The sequence below is a fragment of the Pipistrellus kuhlii genome, unplaced genomic scaffold, assembly GCF_014108245.1.
Source record: "Pipistrellus kuhlii isolate mPipKuh1 unplaced genomic scaffold, mPipKuh1.p scaffold_m20_p_14, whole genome shotgun sequence".
NCBI classification, from domain to species: domain Eukaryota; kingdom Metazoa; phylum Chordata; class Mammalia; order Chiroptera; family Vespertilionidae; genus Pipistrellus; species Pipistrellus kuhlii.
The window spans coordinates 32,756,809-32,784,260 of NW_023425449.1; the positions used below are offsets into that span (position 1 = coordinate 32,756,809).

Consider the following 27,452-nt stretch of genomic DNA (forward strand, 5'->3'; position numbering starts at 1 on the left):
CTGAGGCTCTGAAAAGATGCTAGACATGACTTAACGTGGATCAATGGCTTGCTAGCCACTGGCTAACTAACAATGGCTGGTCTGAAGGAAGGCCTAGATCTAAAGTGTTCTAAATCTACATCCAGTGCTTTTTCTACATCCACATGAGGCTAACACTCCCATAAGCACTTGCTTAAGTTACAAAGGGTAGTTATTTTCTCTGTGTGGCTTTTTCCCAACCATTTAAGCTACTTGTTTTCCCTGGGAATGAATGGCTCAGTTTTATTGTAAAAGTAAAAGGAAAAACATTTTTTATTAATAGAGACTCGCTTTATAGTTAATTCTTCCAAATTCTATTTCTTTCAGAATGGGAAGTGTTTAGACTAATTTTCCACCTAAAGCAGCAAGAAACTCCTCAGAATTCCTTTCAAATAATCTTACCTATTATCTTGAATCATGCATTAGATACACACCCAGAAATAAATACTGTGACTAAAGGTTAAATGTGAGAGCAAGCAGACTTCAACTTTAACCAAAATTAGCAGCGACAACCTAAACTCATGAGGGAAAATATACCTTTCTAGGTTTTGCAAAGCATATTCATACCAGTTATTTGATTGAGCAATAAAACAGCTCTGTGAAAGAGTATTATATCTGCTTATGCAGATGAGGAGAGAGATTTTGGGGAAAGGAAATGACTATATAATCATCATGACAAATGTGTGGAGTGCCTTAAGTCTTAAAGCACTTCCACTTAGTCTTATCCCGCGAGTTGGGTTCCTATTTATCCCCGTTTTCCATAAAATCACACACTAAGAAAAATGAGACACATGGCCGATATCACCAAGCTACCAAAGTAGAGCCAAGACACAAATCTGATTTCCAAGCCAGAATTCTTTCAGCTTTAAGGCAAGAAATCCGCTACCTGAATTCCAAACCCATTGTTCCTTCTAAAGCTGACACCTGGTCTCTTAACTCCTGCTTAATTTTTTCAGTTAGTTACACTGTCTCGTAAAACAAATGCAAATCTTCAATAAAAAAGGAGTGGAATGTGTTAACCACATACAGTGGTATGTCCGTAAATGTGTATATATGTGCAAAAAAAATGTGTGTATGTATGTAATCTATGTATTTCTGAGAGCCAATATTTTATATACTTAATACATCCCTTAAAAAAAAAAAAAGGATTTGAGATGTGAACAGGTCCAATCTGCTTAGACAGATAAGCAAATGAAATTTGGGAAGTTGGTGTTTTTAAAGACATATGAACAGCATTATGAAGCAAAAGAAAAGGTGACTGAGAAGCACTGCATCATCTCTTTCATTCCTTCCACCTCCCCCCTCCCAAAAAAAAAAAGAAAGAAAAAAGGATAGGTGCTCAATTGTTTAGGGCAGGGATTTTCAACCAGTGTGTTGCAAGAGGCACACTGGTGTGCCACAAGAATGTTTAAAACACACAATACCTGACTATGTATTCAGAGCCACTGACCTATTTTCCCTATTAAAAAATGACAACAGAAAACACAGTAGCTGACTGCTGTGAATTAATACAAATTATGCTTTTTTTTTGTCTGGTCAGCAAAAATCGTATTTTTTTTTTTTTTTTGGTGTGCTGCAGAATTTTAGTAATTGGTTTATGTATGCTGTGAGATGCTGGTTTCGGGCAATTTCAGTATGCTTCCTAGGAACAGCAGCATATAGCAAGGCACAAACAAACAAAAAAATCACAATATATAAATATCTACTCAATTAAACAGAACTCCACACAATAATAATCCTGCTGAAACTAACAGGATTGCAGCGTCTTTCTTTTAAAAAATTAGTTTCCATGTTTTCTATTAATTACTGGCTGATCTTAAAAGTCCTCCACAAGGAACTCCGTAATAGGAAGCCAGTACACACTATTCGTCCTATCTTATTTCCTCTGTTAAAATTCTTTCATTCATCTTCATACGCACCATAACGGGCTTCAAAGTGGTTTGCTAAACGGTAGGCGCTCAGTAACCACTCTGTGAATTCGGGGAATGGACACAGTGTCCCCAGACAGGCGAGAGCGCACAGCATAGAGCAAAACTCGCCGCAGGGCAGACAGTTTTTTTGTGTTGCTTTTGTTGTAGTGAATCCTTACCCAAGAATATTTTCCTATTGATTTGTAAAGGGAGTGGAAGGAAGGAGGAGAGACAGAGAGAGAAAGAAATATCAATGACAGAGAGAGACACATGGATTGGTTGCCTCCCACATGCACTCCAACTGGGGATCAAGCTTGCAACCCAGGCACCTGCCTGTGACAGAAATCAAACCCTGGATCCTTCAGTCCGAGGGCTGGTGCTCTATCCACAGAACCAAATCGGCTAGGGTCAGATAGTTTATAGTAACACAAATTTCCACTGGCACCTTGTTCCAAGATTCTCAGAAAACTGCTCTGAAGACAAATAAGACATCTGTTGTCAGCACTGAAAATGCACCTGATGCTTTTGCAACACTTGAAGCAACCTATAAAGTTGTTTTCTTAAGTATTTTTTAAATTCTCCCTAAAAATCTTTCATTAATGTGCAGAGTGCTTTGCTCAGCAAAGCTAATGTCAATGACTCTGTTCAAATAAACGTAAGTTTTAAGTACAAATTGACAGTTTGCTTATAAACATATATAAAATCTGTACATCTTGTAACTACAACTACCAACCCATTGATTATATAAATAACTAACTCTGAGAGCAAGGCTGAAATAGGAATCAAAAGAAACTTGTAGCCAAAGCCGGTTTGGCTCAGTGGTAGAGCATCGGTCTGTGGACTGAAAGGTCCCAGGTTCGATTCCGGCCAAGGGCATGTACATTGGTTGTGGGCACATCCCCGGTAGCGGGTATGCAAGAGGCAGCTGGTCAATGTTTCTCTCTCATCGACGTTTCTAACTCTCTCTCTCCCTTCCTCTCTGTAAAAAATCAATAAAATATATTTTTTTTAAAAAGAAAGAAATAAAAAGAAACTTGTAATGTCATGAATACAGATGTTCTGTTGGGAAATCTTATCAAAGGATATAGACATTTCACAGGGCCCTACCTGCTTCATTACTGAATGATTCCACCAAGCTCAATTGCATTTCCAAAGGGTTTTGATATTTACATGGAAGATATTTTGAACAAATTTAAGAAAGATGTTACAAAACAATGTTGAACTACTCTATATAAAACAATTATATAGAAATTGCTCCTTGCATTGGTTAGAGAAGCATGCACCTATAATGTTTCTAAATATTTATTAAATCAGAAAATCAATGTAAGTTATATTTATCTTAATTGCAAAGAGAGATATAGGCCTGGCTGACATGGCTCAGGGATTGATCATTAATCTGTAAACCAGGAGGTCAAGGTTCAATTCCCAGTGAAGGCACATGCCCGGGTTGCAGACTCAATTCTCAGTGTGGGGTGTACAGGAGGCAGCCGATCAATGATTCTCTCGCATCATTGATGTTTTTATTTCTTTCTCCCCGTCCCTTCCTCTAAGAAATCAATAAAAATATTTTTTAAAGAAAGATATAGAAAAAATTTCCAATATAATGACTTGAAAAAATTAACTATTAGCTTGAAAGCCAATCAGTCTAACAGTAACAAATCCAAATGTTCTACCTCTGGCCAAAATGGGAATTTGAGCCTGGCAGCAAAGCAAATCTTCTGTGGCCCATCACGAGATGGTTCAGGTTGCAAAAGAACATTCCTTCAACATCTAATAATATCTAAGCATATGTTTTATTATTTAGTAGAAAAGAGTAAGTAAGGCACTTCCTGCCAGTGTGGTCATAACCATATCCTGGCCAGACTTAAGGGCCAAGGTATTCATTAGCTCTGGATGTGATATTGATGGGCTAAGAGAAAACATCTCTGAGGAAATGACAGATGGTGGCATGAGCTGGGAGTCACAAAGTGTGTCTCTAGTCCAAGAATGCCACTACCCATGAGGCCATGGGTCCTTCCAGTAGTGTCTGTCTTTCATTTACCTATTTATAAATCTGGGATAACATTATACTCCCTCCCCTATTTTCTTCCTTCTTCATCTTTCAATAATAATCCTGATCCTTTAGTCTACTACAGAAGATGAAACATTCAGTGAATAGGGAGGAAAACCAGGGTCATTCTCATTAATAATTAATGTGTATGTTGTTCTTTACACTTAATAACTACTTTGTAACTTTTTAAAACTTCACACCATTTTAAAGATGGTAAAATTAGGGTCAGAGAAATTAGTTAACTCACTCAGGTTACATGGCAGAGGCAGATCTTGAACCCAGACCTTTTGATTCTAATCTATATAATGTTTTTCATATAAAATGTTGGCTCGCTGCCAAACAGGTAGGGATCACCTTATTAAGTAGTGTATGGGCCTGCTAAAATGGGACCGTGCTCAGTACAAAGTTTCTGAGTTCTCAAATGAAATATTTAATCACCCAGCTACCTTGCTCCTTAATAGTCCCTCCAAGAAAAGCAAAAAGTGGAGCAATTCAACCTCATTCCATCACGTGCATCAAAGGAGGGGGGAAAAATCTATATATATGAAATTTAAAACGCCAGGAAGAGGTATCACATACATATAAAGTAAAATGGTGAGACAATGACTAACTTCAATGCCTAGAAACAGAGGTTGTTGGCAAAATCCAAAGGATTTTTCAGGATTGGCAAGGGGCGGGGGATGATGGGATGCTTGTTAGTTGATCTTTGGTGAAAGGTCTTCTGATTCAATCCCTCATTCCAAAGATGAGAATGAGGGCCAGAAACAGCGATGTTTACATTCCTTCAGCCATCGGCTCCACGGGTGCTTCTTGGACGATGGCTTACCCCAGGCGTGATGCCCTCCGAGGCAGAAATGCTCCTACTCTGCTCTTGACACTTCATTCTTTCCCCCAGGGCTTCCATTCTTTTGAAAAGCTCTCTCATCTTTCTCAGCTCGATTTCTACACATAAATGAATCCTGCTCTGTAAACACTATATCATATTTTTATGACTAAGGCTCTCCAGAGCCTCTGGGCCATTCTGAACAACAACGATCATCCAGGGGCGATGAATGTAGATGCAGAAATCTGGAGAAAACCGGCTGAATGTCCTCTGAGCCTGGAAATCTCTTAGATTTCTAAGGCTTAGAAGGATGTTTGACTTTATGTTTCTGTGCATTTGTGCCTGTGCACATGTATGTGCATGGAAAACTAATCCCAGACACAAGGGGTTATTGTGCTATTCACCATCAAAGATGAGTGAAACAAAAACAGTCCCTTTAACTGAGAGATCTGGTCACCTGACATTTCACTTTGCACCATGCTTCAAATATATGAAACTATAAACACTTAAAATGCACCCCCCACACCGAGAGTTGTGAAATACAGACATATTTGAGGTTGAAAAATAAATGAAGAATAAGTAAATCAGAGATAAAAAGATTTAACCCTCATGCAACACTGACTCAGCTGAAATCACATGTATAATGTGTTACTTTTAAAGCTACGACACCTTTCTCAATTAACATTAAGTCTCCAGGCCTCCTTCAGTGCAGAGGAAATAATCCCTCAGCCCTTCCTTCACATGACTGTCTCCCGCCTTCTCTTCCATTTCCCCACTTCCTGTTAGCCTCACTCTTTCTCTCTTCTTACTCTTCAAATCCATTTCCCCCAGATACTCTTTCCTATGAAAGTGTTCACACGTCCTAAGTCCTGGCGTTGCTCTTCCACCTTCAATTCCTTTTCCTGGGTGTCTCATAAAGTAGGCACTGCCATAATCACTAGTCTCTACTTCCCAAACACTGTGATAACACAACACACGCATTCCATCATGACCTGTAGCTCTCATAGAAGTTCATGAACTTGTTCAGGAACACCAGCAGCCTACTGGGGGCCACAGAGGACAGGACCCCCCTGTGTTCTCATTATGGCACTGGGCCAGGCTCATAGCAGAAGCTTTAAAAATATTTGTGCATGATGGATGGATGGATGGATGGATGGATGGACGGACGGACGGACGGACGGACGGACAGATGAAGAGGAAGAACAAGAATTTCAACAAGATGTGTCTCCCTCCAAAACAGATCCTCTTAACTATTGTACTATATGTCTTACTTTAGTGAAATAAAAATTCTAAAATGTAAGCAGCTTCTGAGGACCAGCTCAATCTATACGTTACGCACTACATTATGGAGTTTTGGGTGTACAGTTTGTAAAAACTGCTCTAAACACCTCAGTTTCATCAACCCTGCACTGGATAGAGAAGGACCTCCCTGAAGCACTGCAGTGAGGGCTGCATGTGCAAGGCTCGGTCCGCAAGGCCAACGGCAGTCACCTGCTCCCACCCTCATGGCGCAGCTCATACTGAAGGAAAGTCTCTGATTTGATTTGAATTCCCAAAAGCTATATAGATTTTTTTTTTCAAAGTGCTTCCAGAAAGAGTCTCTTTTTTGATCTTTATAACAATCTGATGGTAAAAGCTCGGCCTTGGGGCTGGGGGGGGCTGAGTATTATATGACAAATATACCCACAAGCTCTCAGCCTCCCTCTGCTGTCTGGAATCAGCTTCTTTGCCAGGAGATAGGCAAACTGAGAGCTGGACCATTAAACTAAATTGTTAAAAAGAAATAAGCATATTAGACAAATGGGCTATTTAGTATAAAATGACTTCTACAGATCAAGAGATATGACATTACAGCAAAAGAAACAACCCAACCCAATGGCCACCCATAGGCAAGCGAAGAGACCATGATACACAGCAGAGTGCCGTGTGGCTGTAAGGAAACCAGCAAGGGCAGCTCTGATGCTGCACCAGTGCGGCACGGAGGGGACAGGGTGCCAGCTTTGGGGCGAAGTACTAATATAATATAAAACATCAATGTATAGGATGTAAATATATGACATACATAATACTCATATTTACTTGCATATTCAAAAAGGAATAAGAGGAATAAACTAATCAAACTCGGCCTGTAGAAGGAGCGAGAGCTGGAGGGAAGTGGGATGGAAGCAAGGCCTCTCTGAATGTCCTTTGCTAATGGTTTTCCCTCTCAAGTCATATAACTGTCTTACATAATTAAAAAAAAAAAACCACACACAAATGTGGCTTAGAAACATAAAAATGAAGTAATCCCTAAAAATGAAAATAAGTAAATAAGCTCCAGATCAGATCAGTTTGTGGGCATAACCCAAACAGAGAAGAATTATTTCAAATAAGTTTACGTCATGGTATTTTGCATATCCACAAGAGATAGCACTCTGGACAAAAAAGAACGATAAACAAGTCCAAAACTGCATTTCACATTTCATCATTAGTCTCTCTCTCTCTCTCTCACACACACACACACACACACACACACACACACACACTCTTGTAGTTATATTGAAGTCATTAGGAAGAATGATTTTCAGCATTAGAGCAAAGAGTAACCCATAATCTTAAATGTGAAGCAGAAATATCAATGTAACCTCAAGACTTGTTTACTCTGTTTATTAACAAAGGTCCTGGAAACAAGGACTACCTCGTAGCAGTGAGCACCCCAGTGTCCAACTTGGAGATCTCCAAATGTCATTTTCTCTCAAAAAATCATTTTCCCTAGACATGAAATCATTTCTAAAACAAAATTCATAGATTTTCTTTCTAAATTCAAGCATCTCCAGTAATTCGATGAAAACCTGTTAACATTTATGACAGGAGAATCTACATTTCAAATTATCAGCGTTCCAAAACCTAACACTTTAAGACTCATGCCAACCCATGAAAAGATTTATGCAGATGGACACGTGAATGCCATTGCCTACCTAGTTCATCCTTTTTAACTCAGAACAATAAAAGCATAAATCAATGCAAAGTTCTTCCTTTTCAACACACAGTTGGTAAACTCACACAGCAATACAATCTGAATTATTATTATATTAAAAAAAAACAACAACAACATTCAAAGCCTCCTCCTCCCGAAATCTGGGGGAAGATATCTGTTAATGAACTTAACACTTGGATGTTAGAGTGAATGTTAGCTCTCTTCACTCACTGCATTTCCGTTTAGTGGTCAAGGATTATCATGTTTTGAAGGCGCTCTCACGGCGGTGCCTTACCAGTGTAGATGCTGGCATTGGAAGCCGGAATACCAAACTGTGACTCGATGAACTTGGGAATGAAGGTAATGAAAGCAGTTACAATGGCACTCTCAGCTGTGTATGACAAACTCACAAAAAGGAATGTCATGTTGCTTAAGATCCTGACAGCTGCTCTTGGTAGGTCTACAAAATGACAAAAATGACAAATGAATGTTATAAACAAGGGATGGAAAATAAAAATAAAACTGAATTGTTTTTTAAATGAACTGGAAATAGCCATTCAGCAATACCTGAGAATATTAAATAAAGAATAAAATTTGACCTGGTGACTGATTAGACATTATCTCCCTTTTTAAATAGATTTGGGCTTGGGGTTAGTTTTTTTAATTTTGCAAAAGGATAAAGAAACTTAATAAAGTTTTTTTTAAAACATGCCCATATGGAAGTATCCAACCTATGATTCCTGTTTCAAAAATGGTTTAAAATAAATTTGCATTTTTAATTCATTAAAATAATGCCATTCTTTGTTACGATTCCAAAGCCTACTAAATGTGTAAAGTACCTGCAACATAATCCTAAATTACAGTTTTCACTTCACCCAACTAAAACTCCCCTGAGAAAATGACATTGGGTGCCATCTCCCTGGCACCCAGAGCAGAGGAACTGACACACGTGACTGGACAGCAGATTGTCCAGCCTCAGGAGATAATGCAGCTAAAGGGCACGTGGGGTGAGGCCACCAGGCCAGACAGTCCAGGGACTTTGGAACAAAGAGAAATCTCCGAAGGAGCAGGACAGCCCAGAGCTGGGGCTCTCCACCGACCCAGCTGCCTCGCAAGGAAGAGGGAAGTCTCTTCCTCCACTGTGGACATTTATTGCACAGGCCTTGCCCAATATATGCCTCAAGATGCATGTGCAAGTATTTTCATGCTGGCATTTACTGCTTATAACAGCAAAATTTTAGGAAAAAACACCTTAATGTCCATTAATGGGAAGTGTTTAAATTATGGCACCAGCCATATTAATAAAATACTATGCAATAATTACCCCTGAAATAAGCTGCACGTACTGGCATAAAAGGAACTCCAATCAATATTTGTATTAATGAATAAAGCCAGCTGCTGCAGAAATATACATGTGTATATAAATATATGTCATATATTCATATAATAGATGTATATATATTTCTATAATATATGTTTATATTACATTTGCATATATTTATATTTTATATAATATAGCATACATCATATATCTTAGATCATATATTTATATATAATACTTATGTAAAAATAAAAAAACCAAAAATATATTTACATGTAATCAAATGCATACATCTCAATATATATAACACCAAGAAATTCTATGAATGGAAAATTCATAAAGAAGAATAACAGGAAATTTTTGTATGTATAGTTTTGTATTTTTGGCATGTTTATCATGTGAATTAACTCACATTCATGCAATGTTTACATACCTTCAAGGGAAAGGTCAACTGCATTATTTTACAGTCAGGCATCTCAGTGATCAGAACAGTTATTTCACGCTATGATATACAATCATTCATAAAAATTAAGCAGCAACTGTTGTTAAAGCTATAATTTATAGGCTATTCACAGGAATTTAAAATTTCAAAGGCAAGACTAATCACTATTATCATTTTTAACTGTAAATTAATGTGTGTGTTCTATAGCTTAATTTAAAGTTTAAGTGAATATTTTAAAGAGAAAATTAAAATGCAAATTTAATTTTTTAACATGGAAAGCCACACCAGAAAAAAATTATATAATCAAAGTACTTCATAAAATTGCCCACTGTTCTCTTATAAACACTGCAAATCAAAATGTCATATCCAAGCTTTAAAAATTAGAAAGTTAAGATTTCATATCAACATTTAAAGATCCGGCTGTTATATTAAGTTTAATGCTATATTAAAAAGCCAATGTGTTAAATCTGAAACATCTGGGGGAAATATAAATTATTTTAATCCAAGATGATAACATAAATCACATGAATATTTTAAAAGGTACTATTTATATCACACTGGTTTTTCTTTTATGCCCATTTGGTATGGGAAAGGAATCTTCTAATTTCAAAGGTAACTAAAAATACATGTGATGTTTCTCCCTTTCTTTCATTTAAAAAAAAAAAAGCCTGCTATTATTTAAGAATGTATCTGAAGTTCAGACTTTCAACAACTTCAAGTTACTTTCCTTTATTCTTTCACCTTCCCGCTTCCCCTTTGCTGGGCTTTCTGCCTACAAGCCCTGTAGGCACCCAGGGTGGTGTCTTGGGCTGGTAGGGCTGGACACAGGGGGAGGGAGCAAATAAGTCTAGACATTGAGAATAATGGGAATTGGTCTTTTAACTGCCAGAGAAAGGAGGTACGAATACAGAAAGGAGACAGGTAGGTATAAGACTGGAACTGGAAGTATTGGTATGAATTCATGAAATCATATTATACATATATACATACATAAAGATGATAATCAATTGATGATAGATAATAAACTGTGTGTATGTGTACCCTCAGCGTGAAGCAAAAGTATGTTCACAGTTGTGAACATGTGAAACACAGTTTATCTTATAGTATTGTTAATTATTGTATTATTTTCTACATAAACAAACTATAAACCTACTTTTGCCCCACCTTGTGTATACATTTCCTAACTCTGAATTAACAGGGCTTAGATAGAATGACACTCCAGTAGCCATGAGCCCACCCAGCACCCAGTTCTTGGTTTCTCAATGTCATTGACCTTCTTGGAGAACTGTCTCACTTCAGAGCTGGGGCAGAGAAAATGCAAGATGAGCCTGGAAACGCTTGCTGAACAAGAAAATAAAGAAGTGCTCAAAAAAGTGTGGGTATGTTTCAGAAAGATAGCATGAAGGATTCCCAGTGGCCAAATGTGAAACAATCTTGAGCTCAATGGATGCTAACAATGGTACGTTAGAGTTTAACGGGAACAAGATCCAGTCAATCCTCTTTATTATCAGACTCAGACTCAGAATGTGCAAATTCACCTGCTCGCTAGAATGGGTCTGTAACCATAAAATCAACACTAGCAGCGCATAGCCAATTGAGGACACGCACAAAATGGCAAGACTTGGGAGTTGCGGGAAGCGCATTCTTGGCTGTGGTCACACAAGGCCCTCTTGTTCAGCTCTCACCCTGTAAACAAGCGTCCTTTTCACAATACACGTTGTTGCATTTTTGGCATTTCTGTGCTTCTGGTCATTTCATTGTTTAAAACGTCCTGCCACCCCCAAGCATAGTGCTCAAGTGCTGCTGCGTAGGGTTTCTGAGTGCAAGCGGCTGGGACAGGCCTCCCAGAGAAAGTGCGTGTGTGAGATAAGCTTCTCCCGGGCGGGAGGTACCGTGCTGCTGGCCCTGGGGTCAACGTTAATGGATCAACAATGTCTGTTCCATAAGGTGCCGTTGAACAGAAACACACATAAAGCGAGGTTACGGATGGGTGGGTTGGCCGAGATAGTGTGACAGGAAGCCAGCCCTGTATCTCCCTGGCGCTATGCTTCAGTCTTGGCTACCTCAGTGCTCCTGGCGACTCCATAGAAACCCAACTTCTGCAAATAATGAGGATTGACGCAAAGTACCTATAAATCACTTATTGCTTTATAATTGCGATTTACTAGTCACTTTACAGCGGAGAAACCAGGCAGATACATTCTCATCCAAGTGATCAAAGTTCACCTAACTGGTTACAAGGCCGAGCATACCGTGTGGCCTCTGTCACCGTGTGCTGAGCGCGGCACCATGTCAGCGGGGGTGTCTACGAAAGTGCACTAAATCAGGGGGTGACGTCATTAAAGCCACGTTGAACAATATCTATAAAGTTATTGCCTTATGCTTTTTAAAAAGATAAAGGTCATAAAAGTCAACAACAACAACAAAAAGATGAGGAACTTATCCAGAATGACAGAGATGAAAAAGACACTAAAACTAAATACGTGTACTGTTGGACTGGATCTTGGACATAGTTGGGATAATGGCGACATCTGAATGGGACCTGTGGTCTGAGTGGTCCCCTGGGATGGATGTGAATTTCCTGACTTTGCTGGCTGCCCTGTGGTCACACAGGAGTTTGTCCTTGTACTGAGGAAACACACATGAAAGTATTAGCGGGCAGGAGAGCATCATGTTTTCAATTTCTCAGGGGGGGTCAACATGTCAGCAATTGGGGAATTGGGGTGCAGGCTACACAGGCATCTGCATACTGCTTCTGTGGCTTTTATATAAATCCAAAATTATTTCAAAAACACAAAGTTCTAAAACCTAAGTCAGCAAAGAGGGTGCTAAATCCACCCACTTGCAGCCAGGAACCTCGTTTTTAGGCTGCAGGACATAGATGAGCTAAGTTTCTTGGTGTCGCTTATAATCATGTCATGTAAAATCAAAGATGCAGCAAAACGCAGGATGAAGGAGAGATGAAATCTTGACAGTAATCACTGAAAGCTAAGACATTCTACCCTAAGGGCAAGCTGACACGAAAACCTCAAGGCTTTTTTAGCTTAGTCACAATGGTGTGTGACCACCATCTCTATCTAGTTTCAAAACATACATTTCATTGTAAATAAATGTAAGCATGTATGTTCAGGAATGAGGATGGAATTTAACCTTATTGAATGTAAATATACTTTTACTGACTTTCAAATGTTCCACCAGGTGCATACAGTATTTTTATATTCTGTGAACAATCCCCCCAAAAAACTGCAACTCTAAAGGGACACAGCAACATGTCATCCTCCAAGATAGGGGTGAGAACCTCTTTTCTGTCAGGGACTATTTGAATACTTGTAACATCACTCACAGGCCATACACAATTGTCAGCTTAAAAGTGAGATGGGGGGGGGGGGGCGGGACACTGCGCTATGCGCTTACAGCAAACTGGGAAATTCAAGCACCGGCTTCCAATAGAAGCTGCGAACATAAAACTGAAGTGCAATTCGGCAAAGGAACTTTGAGAGAGGGCTAATGGCAGGAGGCTCTTGGCAATCCCTCTTGTTGCTGAATCAAGGAATGAGCCCAGCATAGTCCATGCTACGCTAGTTTTAAACGCCAAGCTACGGGCCACATGCAACAGTTCCGGATGTTCTTGGGTAATTCTGATTGAGAACTGATTCCTCCTGCCCCTCTCAACTAGCTCCTCTCCCCACGATCTGAGGTGGGAACCCTGAAACCACCCTTGGTACCTCCCTCCCCATCATTCCCTTATCAGTTGCCACATCCTACAGAAACAATTTCTTCCTTTCCTCCTCTCTGTTCGGATGCACTACCTCTGGCCTCTCCTGTTTGGACACGTTTTCTGAAATATATTGCTATAAGTTGTTGTTTTCATAGCTTGAAGCAAACGGCCTGCACCTGCAGAATTCAAGATACACTTCCCCACAGACTCGGGCGCTCCCCTCTGCCTGGCTGAGCTGTGCACCCACCAGACATCCTGCTATCAAATTTCTGTAACTTTCAATGATCTCTTTAAATCAATTCATCACCTCAGAGTAACTCTTTATGAAGTTAGTATTGCAAACATATCACACTCTAACACAAAGTTTGGCAGAGAAGAATCTGTTATATTTTATGCTTGTTCATAATGCTAAGCAATTAAGCTTAAAAATATAAAAGCGGACACAAAAAATAAAATTGCTCTTGTGATTAACTGCCACCAAATATTTTCCACTGAGGAAGATAAACAGTTAAATTTGGGAGACTAAAATGCTGGATTTTAAAACTCTGGAAAATCGATCCACTTAAATATTTTAAGTGTTTCTTTTTATTGATAAGAGTTTGATGCAATCAATGCTAGTCTCCTTATGGATAGGTGACGCAGACACACTAAAAATTCTATTTTTCTCCTTTGCGGTGTTTTAAAACAGCCTTATTCCTGCATAATTTATAACGAGAATCAAGAAACACCGAGTCAGATATTCCCAATGTCTATCATTACAGTGTGGAGGTGGGGTGGAAAGTATTGCACATTTTCTTCTAGTATTCTCGGTGGTAGAACTTTCCATAAGGGTGCCATTCAGTATGGCCCAAATGATTTTCTTTTTAAGGAAGTTTTAACTGAGCTTTCTTTCCACCTTCCTCTCTAAAGAAGCAAATATTAGTATCCAAATTCCATATACGGTGTGGGGCAAAGTTAGGTTTACAGTTGTTCATATGAAAAATAATACAATTAGTAAGTAATACAAGAATAAACATTGTGTTTCCCATACTCACAACTATAAACCTACTTTTGCCCAACCCTGTTGGCAAAAGACCCTAAGAAGCCCTACCTCAGAAAACAGAACAAGGGAGAACAGTGTTTTGGTGGCTTAGTGGTTGGGTGTCAACCCATGTACCAAGAGGTCACGGTTTGATTCCCGGTCAGGGCACATGCTGGGGTTGTGGACTTGATCCCCAGTAGGAGGCAGCCAATAAATGTTTCTCTCTCATCAATGTTTCTATCTCTCTCTCTCCCTTTCTCTCTCTCTAAAGATCAATAAAAATACATCTTTTAAAGAAAAAACAAGGGAAAAAAAGATCTTGGAATCAAGCTCAGATTTAACTCAAAGGAAATCTTAGTAACCATTTTTTAATTTAAGACCTTAATAATGAATGTTGGCTTTGTAACATGAATTATGTCAACAATCAAATTATTCTCCCACACTTTTATTTGCTCTCTTGAAAATCAGTTTAAATATTATACTATAGGTCTGATTTCATTTCCCATAGGTGTAGGTATTACTCTAAAGGAAGTCAATACATGCAAGATAAATATGAATTAACTCCATATATTCTAACAGAACATTATTCTAATATTATCATTTGAATCACTTTTAGCAAAACATTTTCACTTTATCAGCCCATTAAAATAGGATTCCTTTTTCACAAGCAAAGGTGCCTCTGGAGGTGCCAGTCTAGATACAATTAGGGAATCCAGGACAAGTGGAAGTAATGAAAGGAACCAGCTCTATGTCTGAATCAGGAGGTTTTGGCTGCAGAAGTGACATCAGTCATCAGCATTAAGGCAGAGAGTAGGGTGAGAAAGTTGAGGATTTATCAGAGATACTGACAAGAAAATCAGAATAGAAACAGATGTTGTAAGACTCCTCTTATTCTTTCTTTTATAAAAAAGGTATCCTGAGCCATGATACTGAGCATCAAAAAGATGACAGGAAGCCACCCCGAGCAGCATGATGCATAGATTCAATTCTGAAAAAATAATTTTGTGATGACTTCTATCACTTTTGAATCTGCCTGCCTGACTGCATGTCCCTCACTAAAAGCAGGTCCTAAGATAAGGATTCAAGCCCAAGTTGTATATTTGGGAGATTCGGGAAACACGGGGCAGGGAACGTGGACATGGTGCTGGGCAGTGAGCTCAGCCTACAAAGGATGAAGAGCTGTCTGGCCCATGAGCTGGGTGATCATGAGCCATGGTTAAGACTGCTTTGCTTGGGGGGGGGGGGGGGGAGAAGGGAGGGGGAGGTGTTCATTCCTTTGCACTTGAACCTGTCTCAAGCAGGAGCCCAGCAGATTCCCTGCCTGCAAAGAAAACCTTCAGGCAAATGATGTAAGTACTGGTGGATGGCCTCCACCAAAAAGTCAGAGAGGTCTGGAAGGAGGATGGAGCCCCAACAGCATCCCCCAGAAGAAGGCTGTTCCCATCAACAGTAGTTTCTGCTGTTCGTATTTGGTATCAATCTTCTCTCTCTTTTCTCTACTGTACAACACAGCATATATTTCAGGTCATCTATTCCTAAGCTATCAAACATACAGTTTTAGCTTACCTATGTCTTTAGTTCTCCCCTTGAATCTACTTTACACTCTCCGTAAGATAAGATTCTGAGTCTGCTCCTGTATTGTAAGTTCTTCAACATCAACCTTGATCTCAACTATTTTTTTTTTTAAATCACTCTTTTGGTAGCAACCATAATAGTCCATAATAACATACATGAAAAGCGATGGGCTGGTCCATGGGGTAAGAACTCAGGCATCCAGAGAATTCTTTATGAGAGTAGAAGTCATTTTGGCAGTTCCAAAACACACATTGTCAGAAAAGGAAGACAGGGGTGGGGAGGCCAATCTAAAAACTTAACAGGAAAGAAGTATGTCCAGTGAAATGCCACTTGGCTTGCTTTGAACAAATGTGGCCATTGAAAATAATCCGATCAAAACGTAATTGTTCTGAGGCTGCAGGAATAGTTCCATGAAGTAGGAGCAACTTTGTCTAGGCCCAGAGGGTATCTCTTTGCTTTCCTGTGTTTGTGGTCAATGTGGGGTGATATTGTGCGTAGGTACATTCTCCCTAAAAGAGTAAACATTTGACACAGATCGTGCTTCATAATTTCATGAAAAATGTTTCAGGAAATTCAGGAAATAGCAAAAGCTAATGGGAGTGCAGGGATTTCTTGCCACCCAACAGATATTTCTGACCACTGGACAAAGACAGGCTGGCTGAGATTTAAATTGGTTAGGTTTGTGATTGCCTAATCTAGCTATAATGAGTCATTATTTTTAAGAGAAATAAAAATGAAAAAAACAGACCAGTACACTCACTGAGACTTTCTGGATGTTTTTACACTGGGTTGGGAGGTCTGCCTCTACTTGCCTTCTCTCTGTCCACTTACAAGCACTTGGCTGAGCCACTGTTGAATAAGATCCCTGTCTAAAGCTAGGTTTTATATTTAAATCAGGCCAAAATACCAAACCCACCATTCCCCTGACACAAATCATCCATTATATAATGCAGTAAGTATTTTTAAAAATCAGACATCTCTAAATATAGTAAATGATATATAGAAATGAATCTTTGTATCTAAATCAGTGCTTCTCAAACTACCTGTGGGGAACAATTATTTTATTATTATTACTTCCAGTCTATCATGTACTGTTAACTTTTTTGCAAAATCCATTTAAAAATTAAGAAAATAAATTTTTAGCCCAACTGGCATGGTTCAGTGGTTGAATGTTAACCTATGAACAGGAGATCAAGGTTCAATTCCTGGTCAGGACACAGGCCCGGGTAGCAGGCTCAACCCCCAGTGTAGGGTGTGCAGGAGGCAGCTGATCAATGATTCTCTTTCATCGTTGATGTTTCTCTTTTTCCCTCTCCCTTCCAATCTGAAATATTTTTAAATTTTTTAAAAATATGTACAAAATATAAACCCAATTTTTATTATCTCTATTAGATTCAACAGGCATAAAATGACTGTCAAATTTCTTTAAAAGTTTCCCAATACTTTTGATTTCAGCACTGATCTCATCTCAGACCAGTAACAGCTGTGGGCAGCACTGGCCTGGGACCACAGTCTGAGTCACACTGATTGGAAGTACCAGGCATATATTTATTCAAAAGACATACTTTACCTCTGATATTCTTTCCAAATCCCATAGAAGAAACTTTTTTGTCCCCGAGCTCATGATTATTTGATTTCTCCTTCACAATGTCGTCATCGCTAACAGCATGATCAGAGCATTTTTTCTTTTTCTTCTTCTTGTGTCGAGGAGGAAGCTTTTTTGGAAAAGTAAACATTGGGAATATCACAAGAAACATTGCAACGGCACAAAGGAGGAATCCACTCCACCTAAAAAAGTGGGAAATGTGAATAGCATTTATGGCTTTTGCTTTGAGAATGAGAACAAATTAACGAAGTAGGAGTTTGTGGTGACAAAATTCTCCAGGAAGAAAACCTTCGACCCTCATAAATTCTTAAACAGGAGGGGGTTGAACAAACTAAAGAAAATATAGGAATCCTCCCTTTCTGTGGGATAAATGAGAAATCCACCCAATAATTACATGCATGATAAACATAATAAACAACCTAGAATTTCATTCAAGTATTTTTAAGCACATATGTGTTAGTCCTGCTACAATGTATATTTCATAATAAACCAAAACAACTCAAATTTAATTAAAAAAATAATACAGACTCTATAGCATGCTTTGTTGACACTTTTTTTTCTTAGAAGAAAACCATTACTATCTTGTCTCTAATGTATTGCTGATTGACACTAAAATATTTTTCTGCAAGCACTTAATATATTGAGCACTCTTAGCTGGTCCTCTCTATACTTAGCCACCAATGACATTTCATCTGATCCTTACTTCAAGAATTACAACCTAGCCCTAACAGGTTTGGCTCAGTGGATAGAACATCGGACTCAAGGGCCCCAGGTTCAATTCCGGTCAAGGGCATCTACCTTGGTTGCGGGCACATCCCCAGTGGGGGTGTGCAGGAGGCAGCTGATTGATGTTTCTCTCTCATTGATGTTTCTAACTCTCTATCCCTCTCCCTTCCTCTCTGTGAAAAATAAATAAAATATATTTTTAAAACAAATAAATTAATTAATTATAAAGAAAGAAGGAAAGAATTACAATCTAGTTACAAGTAAGCTAAATATATCCAGGAAATGCAAGAATGTGTATAATTACTTGTTAGATCAGGTGGGATAGAGCATGAATCCTATTAACAGTTCCGAGAGAGAAAATGTATGTCCGAAAGACACTTAGGGGATGTAGAATTGAGTGTTGTAGAACCGAGACTGTCTTGGAACCCATCTGAGGTTGCCTTGCTGCAGAAACTAGGAAGCAAATACAGAGTAGCCGTCAACCTCGAGCCCTGCAGTAGAGTTCTGTGTTTGTGGTCTTGGGCTTCCTGCTTGCACAATACTCCAGAGGTAATCCCTCAGTCCCCTTTCAACCTTTCCTTAGCAAATAGTCCTGGTTCTACCTAACAGAGCAGCTCTTTCTAAGGAGGATTCCTCAACTCCAAACTGTGTCCTTAGAGCTTCCAAGTTCAAGAACGCTCAGACTCCATCCTCTGTATCAACACCCTGTCGGCTGTAACCAGAACGCAAGCAGCATTCTAAGCATGAGTGTTGGATGGAACCCAGTGAGAATACAGATCAACTGCAAAGTGAAAATTCATTTATAAAAGTAGTAAAGGTCGTAGGTTAGCTGAGAGAATCATTCCTAGAGCAAGTCATTAGTAAATCCAGTGTGCTATTTTCAAACAGATTTAAAGTTACATCAAGATTTTAGGACAATCAGAAGGCGGCTTTGTTTTAAGAAGATGGCTCAGGACAGACTTGTCACAATCTCAGTTATTCAGAATATAATCATGACCCCAGGGCCTGACACAGATTTGGGTAGTGAAAAAAAATGTCTTGAATAAATACATTGAATGAAATAGCTTTTTAAAAAATAAAATCAGTTGTCTGCAGGAAACAGAGTTATTATATTTTCTAGCCCCTTTGGTACTTGGCTGCTCACGAGGCCTTCACTCACCTGGCCCTGCACAGCAGCCTTCCTTGAATCTCTTTCTGCAAACTTGACATTCAGTCTCCCCCACCTCCAGTTCCCTAGACCTCTCATGCTCTCTCCACAAGAGGGCAGGCAGCGTAGCCTCAGAGACAGTTCTCTGAGCGGTGGCTTCAGACAGACCTGGGTTCTTATCCGGTCTTTACCACTCACTAGCTCTCAGGTCCTAGGGACCTTATATTTTGCTTTTCCGAACCCACTTTCTCATCTGAAAGAGGGTAATAAAAACTTTTCTGGAGTAGGGACTCTTTTCCCCCTCTCCACGTGGGAGTCTGTGCTGTGAGATTCTTTCCCGTTCCCCACGTGGGAGTCTGTACTTGTTCTTTAGTAAATTTCCACCTTTAAAAAAAATAAAAAATATGCCGAAACCAGTTTGATTCAGTGGATAGAGCATCAGCCTGTGGACTGAAAAGTCCCAGGTTCGATTCCATTCAAGGGCATGTACCTTGGTTGCAGGCACAGCCCCAGTAGGGGGTGTGCAAGAGGCAGCTGATTGATGATTCTCTCTCATCAATGTTTCTCTCTATCCCTCTCTCTTCCTCTCTGTAAAAAATTCAATAAAATATATATTTTTAAAATAGTAAATAAATTTCCACCTTTGCTATACAAAATAAATTAATTAATTAAAACTGTTTTGGGAGTCATCAAAATCAGTAAGACAGCATGCAAAGGGAGCCTAACAAAATGCCTGCTCCGTCAGCAGTCACTTCACAGTAGCTTGTTTCGTTTGTTTGCATGTAGATCTGCACTTGGGCTCCCACACCCCCAGCCAGAGCCACTGCCTTAAAATTATATGCAAACATTAAAGATACACTTGTAGTAGCTCAGAGTGAGAGCACATATAGAAGAAGGGGAAGAGTTATAGTGAATAAACAGTATAAATGTTTGGGGACATTTCTAAGCAGAGCAAAGCAGCCTACATTCTTCATGATCCACAGTCACAAATGGTTGTTAACACATACATAATGATGGCGCTGAAGAGAACTCAGAGAAAAGGCAGCTAAGACGAGAGTGTGCATCATGTGTTGGGAAAAGAAACATAAATAAGAGTCAAAACTGAAAAGCCAGGGTACTTAAGTCTTTTTTACGTACCATTACTGCGAGCAGACTGTTCACTAAAAGGGCCAGTTAAGTATAACTAAGACCTCCACCCTGACTCAGTTTACCCCAGCTCTCGCTGGCTCTGAAGCTTTGGGGCAGGTATTCAAATCGCTGAGCATCCGTTTTCCTCATGGTTGTTGTAAGGCTTAAGTGAAAAGTGTGTAAAGCTCTTAGTATGATGCTTGACACAGAGAGAGTGCCTAATAAATGTTAGCATTATTCATTTCTTCACTCTTTCAATATTTATTTACTGGAAAAAAAAATATCACTCTGCTAGGCATGGGATAAAATAACATTGTATCAAATAACTATGTCTTTGCTCAAGGTAGAAGTCTTACAAACAGGGCATTTCAATAAACAAAATTCATTTTTAAATTTCTATATGGAGGAATTTTATCATTTGTAGAACTAATAACGGGCCTTTAAAATGAATGAAACTACTTGAACATGGATGAAATACAAAGGAATGAATAATAACTAAAACATCATATAGCAAGAACTATTTAGAGCTCTACATACATAGACTCATTCATTCCTCACAACAACCCGGTAAAATAGTACTGCAACCATTTCCCGTTTTACAGGTTTAAAAAACAATAGCAACAACTGAGACACAGAGAAGTGAATTAACCTCCCTAAGGTCACTCAGCTATTCAGTGGCAGACTGGAGTGTAAACCCAGGGGACTATGGGTTTAAACTATGGGTTCACTCTTAAACACTCCACTTTGCAGACAGTGGGGTTGGTGTCTATGAGGAAACTTTCTAAAGATGGCCTAAAGCACGTGAACGCTGACAGCTCCTGCCGCCTTCTTTCTCTCGGCCCTCTCGTTCGTCCTCTTTGCCTCTCTCTCCACCAGATGTCCCCTTCTTGTTCTTCATATGAACAGCTACATAGAACACAGTTCACACACTGGAAGTTGATAAATATGGTTCAATAATTCAGTCTTCTGAGAACAAAACAAAAAGGCTCTTATTCTGATTTATTTCAAAACTGCAAAGAAAACAGTGGTTGAGTCCAAAACTTTCACTATCAGTCAAGCACCGAAAACTCCTGTGTTATTCCCCTCATGCTGACAAGGGAACTTCCTTCTGTATAATTTCAAAATTCCACCGAGCCCAGCTCACCTAGACTTTAGCACTTCCATCCTCAGAGAGCATCACTTAGGAGAATAAGAAGTGTCCGGTAGCCTAATTACTTGTAACTGCTTTGAAAATAATAGTGTGGAGCATTATTTCCACATACTTCCGAGTTATGAGGTTATTATCTTGTGATGAAGCACAGAACACAGTTCTCTAAGAAATCCTTTAGAAACTACTCACACTAATGTCTGATACTGCAGTATTCTCCTTGGTATATTGAATAAAATGAACATTTCTCATCAACGTACGCCTATTACTAATGCATGTTAGATGAATGTAGGACAGTACTTTCTGGTGCTCACAATCATGAAAAAAGAACTCACGTCCAAGTGGAGGGCTGTGGAGTGCTCAATCAAAGCCCTGGCTATCTGAATAAGTAAGAGGAGTCCTCATTCTCTACGTCCTAAACATGACAGCTAAGGGTGTGCAAGTGAGTGAGTAACTCACCCTCCTCTCAGGGGGAACAAACTGCTCCCGAGTGAAGAGATTCGCTGCCTGTGCCGATGGGAATGTAGAGCTGGATTTCCGGGCAGTGGGGAGAGGGATGACAAAGCATAAACACAATATCGTAAGACAGTGGGGAGGGGCGATGTTCAAGGCACAGAAAAGATCGTGAAAGCTTTGATTTGAGGACACAGGAAAGTCCCAACACAGCCCTATCACCCTTTCCCTCATTCTGTGATTAAGGAACCAACAGCCTCCATCCTGAAAAATGGGGATTAAGCTGTTATTCCCAAAATGTCTGTATCAGTCTGCTCGTGCTGCTATAAATTACACAAATGTATTATCTTACAGTCCTGGAGGTCAGATGTCTAATATGGGCCGGCAAGGCTGTGTTTCTTCAAGAGGGTCTAGGAAGCTCCTACCTCTTCGCCTGTCCAGCTTCCAGAGCCCACCTTCGCTCCATGGCCCATGATCCCTTCCTCCCTCTTCAAAGCACATGATGCCAACCTCTGCCTCAGTCACCAGGTCACCTTTTCTTTTTCATTTTTTCTTTTTCTTTTTTTAATATATTTTATTGATTTTTTTACAGAGAGGAAGGGAGAGAGAGAGTTAGAAACATCGATGAGAGAGAGTCATCAATTAGCTGCCTCTTGACACCCCCTACTGGGGATGTGCCCGCAACAAAGGTACTACTTGCCCTTGACCGGAATCAAACCTGGGACCCTTCAGTCTGCAGGCTGACGCTCTATCCACTGAGCCAAACTGGTTTCGGCAGGTCACCTTTTCTTACTCTGACCTCCCTCCTTCTCTTCCTTGTAAAGACTCTTGTGATTATATTGGGCCCACCGGGATCACCCAGGATAATCTCCCCATCTCAAGATCCTTAACTTAATCACACCTACAAAGTCCCCTTTGCCAGGAAAAGGTGACTCATTCCAAAATCCTGGGGACTGGGATATAGAGAACTTGGAGAGATTATCATTTTGCCTACTACCCCCTCCTCAGTGACTTTTGGCTATCTTTCAGATCCCCCCCTGGGGAAGTTTTTATATTAACTACAAAGCTACTGTGACTCTGTCGTTAACAAAAAATGAAATGAAAAATTTAGTAAACAGTTCTTACCAGTTTCCAATGAAACGAGGGTCATTCTGGTCAAGTTGCACAGGATTTCTGGGATCAACATAAAAACCAATAAGAAGTCCACCTAATAAGTATCCCACCGCAGGGCCAAGAGCTCCCATGACATACATGATGGCTGAGAAGACAGAAGGGGAAAGGTGAAGTAAGCGGCCTGCTCCGGGCGCTCCATCGTCCAGTTTCAGTCAGACCATGCAGAAGTCACAGTTTTACCCAGCTAACAACTTCCAAAAGGGGATGGAAAGATTCCCTCTTTTGAGAGCTTTAGGGATTGTGTCTATGTTGATATTTGGGTTTCAAATCATGCCCTTTGTTTAACTGTTGCCTGTTGTACTGTTAGAGCATGCAAATCATTTGAAGAACTTTTTGGTTGATTTTCTCTATTTTTTAATATAAGGGCTCAGGACATACCCCAGACCCATGCAGTTTACATTTCTGAAAGTACAGACATGGGTGGTTAATGAGGTGGTCATTGAATAACCAATAGAATATAATAGGTAGTCTCAACAATATGGGGGGGGGGAGGGGGGAGGGTAGATGTCTCTTGTCACAGAAGATTCTAACAGGTTGAGGGAATTCAAGGCCAGATTTTGCCATGAAGCTGGATTTAGTTGGATAGGCAAACCTTCTTAAATCACCCTCAGATCACTAATATTTTCAAGTCACCACTTTAGAATCAAAGATCTCACAATGAGTTTGGTTTACTGTTAACTGAGGAATCTTAAAGATTACTAAATCTTTTTTTTTAATATATTTTATTGATTTTGTACAGAGAGGAAGGGAGAGAGATAGAGAGAAACATCGATGAGAGAGAGTCATCGATCAGCTGCCTCTTGCATACCCCCTACTGGGGATATGCCCGCAATGAAGGTACATGCCCTTGACCGGAATCGAACCCGGGACCCTTCAGTCCCCAAGCCGACTCTCTATCCATTGAGCCAAACCAGTTTCGGCAGATTACTAAATCTTTTTAAGTGGCCTGAGTTAGAACCCAAGTAGAAAGCACCAACCCACAGCTGAATTAGAAAATAATTTATAAAGCACATGTCCAAACGGGCAGGGGCTGGGGTTTTACTGTCAGTAGATCAGAAAGGTTGTCATTCTATTCAAAAAATGTCACCATCAGCCTTGCCAGCATGGCTCAATGGTTGAGTGTTGACCTATGAACTGGAAGGTCACGGTTCAATTCCTAGTCAGGGCACAAGCCCCAATTGCGGGTTACATCTCCAGTGTGGGGTGTGCAGGAGGCAGCCAATCAGTGATTCTCTCTCATTGATGTTTCTATCTCTCTCTCCCTTCATGAGATAAATAGAAATACACTTTAAAATTTTTTCACCATCAATATGGGCTTAAAGCAAAAAGTAACAAATCCGTTGTCCATGATTTAAAAATATTTAAGCAAATAATATTTCCCCGACTTTTAAATTTTGAGGCAGGATATGAAATTCCTTGAAAGTCATAGAGAAATCTAGCCGCACTCCAAACCCAGCGTCTGTCCTGATGAAACCCAGGTACTCGAGGACGAATCAATCAACACTTTTCAGGAATGATAAACACAGATGCTACATGCTTCTCACTTCCGGCACCATCGTGCATGTTAGTCACTGAAGAAATGAGTGGTTTGCCATGTCCTTTCAATAAAACTGTATTCACCAAGAGCAAACTGGGATAATCAGAATGCCTGCACCTGAATAAACCTTGAATAATCCTGTCCCTTCTGTTACTTAGAGCTACAGACAGCCCCTTAGCACCTGCTTGCACTTTTCACACCATGCAGCAGAGCACGAGCAGGGAGTGTTTGTTTTACAGAATCGCCTGCTTGTGGCAATAAGACGTCAGGTTCCTGCACTTCCCCATCTGTGCGTGGAAGTGCAGCCTGGAGGAGGCGCACCTCAGAGGCTGGCATTCTCTCAGAAGCCTGCTTCTCATCAAGTAAAACTCGTTCTGGTAAATATCCTGCTGGCCTCCCTGTTTACAGCCTGAAACGGGACTCGGGAATAGAAAGGACTCTCCCAGACGCAGGCATTCCCGTGTGCGTGTGAAGATAAAATGTGTGTTTACACCTCCAGGCGAACCAGCACCATATACAACTTAGAACTGTAATGAGGCCAAAATGGGACATGAATCATCTTCCCGAAATAGTGCCTCTGGCACGAAAGAGGCCGTCTCACAGACCCAGACGAGAAGGGGCGTTTCTGCCAAACGCTGTGTGCCCGGGGCGCTGGGCGCAGGTCTCCCAACACCAGGATGCCCATGTGGCTGTGCTGGTGTAGCCCGTGTCACCCACTGACGGGGAGCCCGTGAACCTGAGCTACGTCATGAGACGCAGGTGGAGCTTTTAAAAATTCAGCTGTGTAATCAGAAAAACATCTTCATTATAAGCCCAACAGTATCACTCTCAGTAACAGACATATGTACATGTATGAATACCTATAGAACTTTACTGTTTATAACTATATGTATGTTATATGTATGATATTTTCATATATGTATAGCTATATAACTATACTATTTTACTATGTTTGGTATATGTGTTATATGTTACATGTGTAAATACACACATGGCACCCCACCCCTCACCCCCTTGCTCTTTGTCACCCTACCGTGCTAGAGTTTGCACTCTGGCACACAGCACCATCCCGCATGACATTTGTGTAGTTGCTTATTGTCTGTCTCTCCCACTGGAATGTTATTTCCATGAGAACAAGGACCTTTTTTTCACCGATGCCACATCCATGCCTAAGCAGCGCTGACCATAAGCACTAATAATACTGCTGAGCAGAGAAGGGGTGGAGACATGGACCTCAATCTCGAGTGAAGTAACAAAAGCCATCGACGTGGATTCGTCCTTGCGACAGTGCCTCCGAGAGCCATCCGTGGGCGCCTGCCCCCGAGGCCCTGGGGCCGCCCAGTCCCCGGAGCCACCTTCATCTGCCTGTCCCAGGAAGTCCTCGGTTTGGCACGGTTGGTTTCTGTGCTTTAGCCTCAGAGCCTGAACTCCTACCCAGCCCCCTCCAGGCCTGGCTGTTACCTCCGGGCCACCACCCTCCCCAGTGGGTTTCCAGAGTTCCTAGCGCCTCTTTGGAACGGACCCTCGTTCGAACTTGGCCTCTAACTTATCGGACTCTGTTTCCATGCTGCACCCCACCTCCCACTCTTCCCTGCTGGCTCCCTGCTTCCTCCTGGCTCAGCCCCACCGGGCACTGAGTGCTGCTGGGAACTGATGCTGACGGGGGTAGGGGTGGGGATGGGGGTTTACAGGAAAAAGTCAGGCTCGGGCTCAGGACCTGGGACTGCACCCAGGACGGGTGTGCAGAGCGACGGGTCACATGCTTGCCTGAGGTCCTCAAATGACCTCTCAGCCCAGGCTGGGACAGGTGAGAGGAATCGCTCTCCTGAGTATGCCTGGTGTCACGGCCACTGCAGAAGAAAAGAGGACACGCAAAGCAGCCCACACGCCGCTGCGAAAGTACAGCAGCGGGGACAGCAGCTCCCACTCAACTTGCATAATTCCTTGAAAATTAGCCAAGTACTTGAGAGCATCGCATCTAGAGGATCTTCCCTCGCTCAGTCTTTCCGCTCACAGGCTCAGGCAGGAGGACACCTTTGATCTCAGTTATTTTGAGCAGCAATTTTTTTTCTTTTTCTTTTTAAGTGATTCAGTCATTGTGACACAGACCTGACAGCCCAAGGACAGCTGCCTGCACTCTGTCACTTTGCTGAAAGATCCAGAAGCATCTGAGGTTCCAGAGGAGACGGGAAATGGTTCTTGGGGTTCGAAGTATGTTTCCCTCGCTACCACAGTGAGCATTAAATTCACTCTCTTCCTCTAGAAATATTTTCAAAGTAATTTGTGCTCTAAAAGGGAACAACCATGTACATATATAAGCTGCCAGTTGCACCTTATTCCTATCTGGGGCACGGGAGAGGGGAGGGTTTAATGAGCTGTGCCTTTAAGACATCAAATTTGATCACCCATGAGTGACTGCTGTCTATAAACTTAATCCAGTCCTCAGGAAGAACCACAAGGACAGCTATCATGAAAGCATTAAAAATATATATATGTCAAAGTTTTACAATTTACTTTTGGGGGCAATAACATGTTTTAGTAAAAGTTAAGTATGGATTCCTAATGCAAAAAATAATCAAAACATTAATGAACCCATGAGAAAATAACTTCCCTAGTTATCAAAAAAATAGAAGTTACAAACAATGAGATACAACTCTAACCAAATAAATCATCACCAGAGTTATACGTTTGGTACAAGCTT

General features: G+C 40.6%; 1 protein-coding gene across 2 annotated transcripts in view; it reads right to left on the reverse strand.

Annotated features, from left to right (window-relative positions):
* SLCO5A1 (solute carrier organic anion transporter family member 5A1) overlaps positions 1-27,452 on the reverse strand; it is a 92,575-nt gene that overhangs the window by 32,681 nt on the left and 32,442 nt on the right. The window contains exons 2-4 of one of the 2 annotated variants that reach the window (XM_036437105.2): positions 23,167-23,299; positions 17,405-17,622; positions 8,053-8,217 (exon numbers count right to left, since the gene is read on the reverse strand). In XM_036437105.2, the coding sequence (XP_036292998.1) occupies positions 8,053-8,217; positions 17,405-17,622; positions 23,167-23,299 (516 nt within the window). The remainder of the gene's footprint in view (positions 1-8,052; positions 8,218-17,404; positions 17,623-23,166; positions 23,300-27,452) is intronic. The other variant, XM_036437106.2, reaches the window with a different exon arrangement.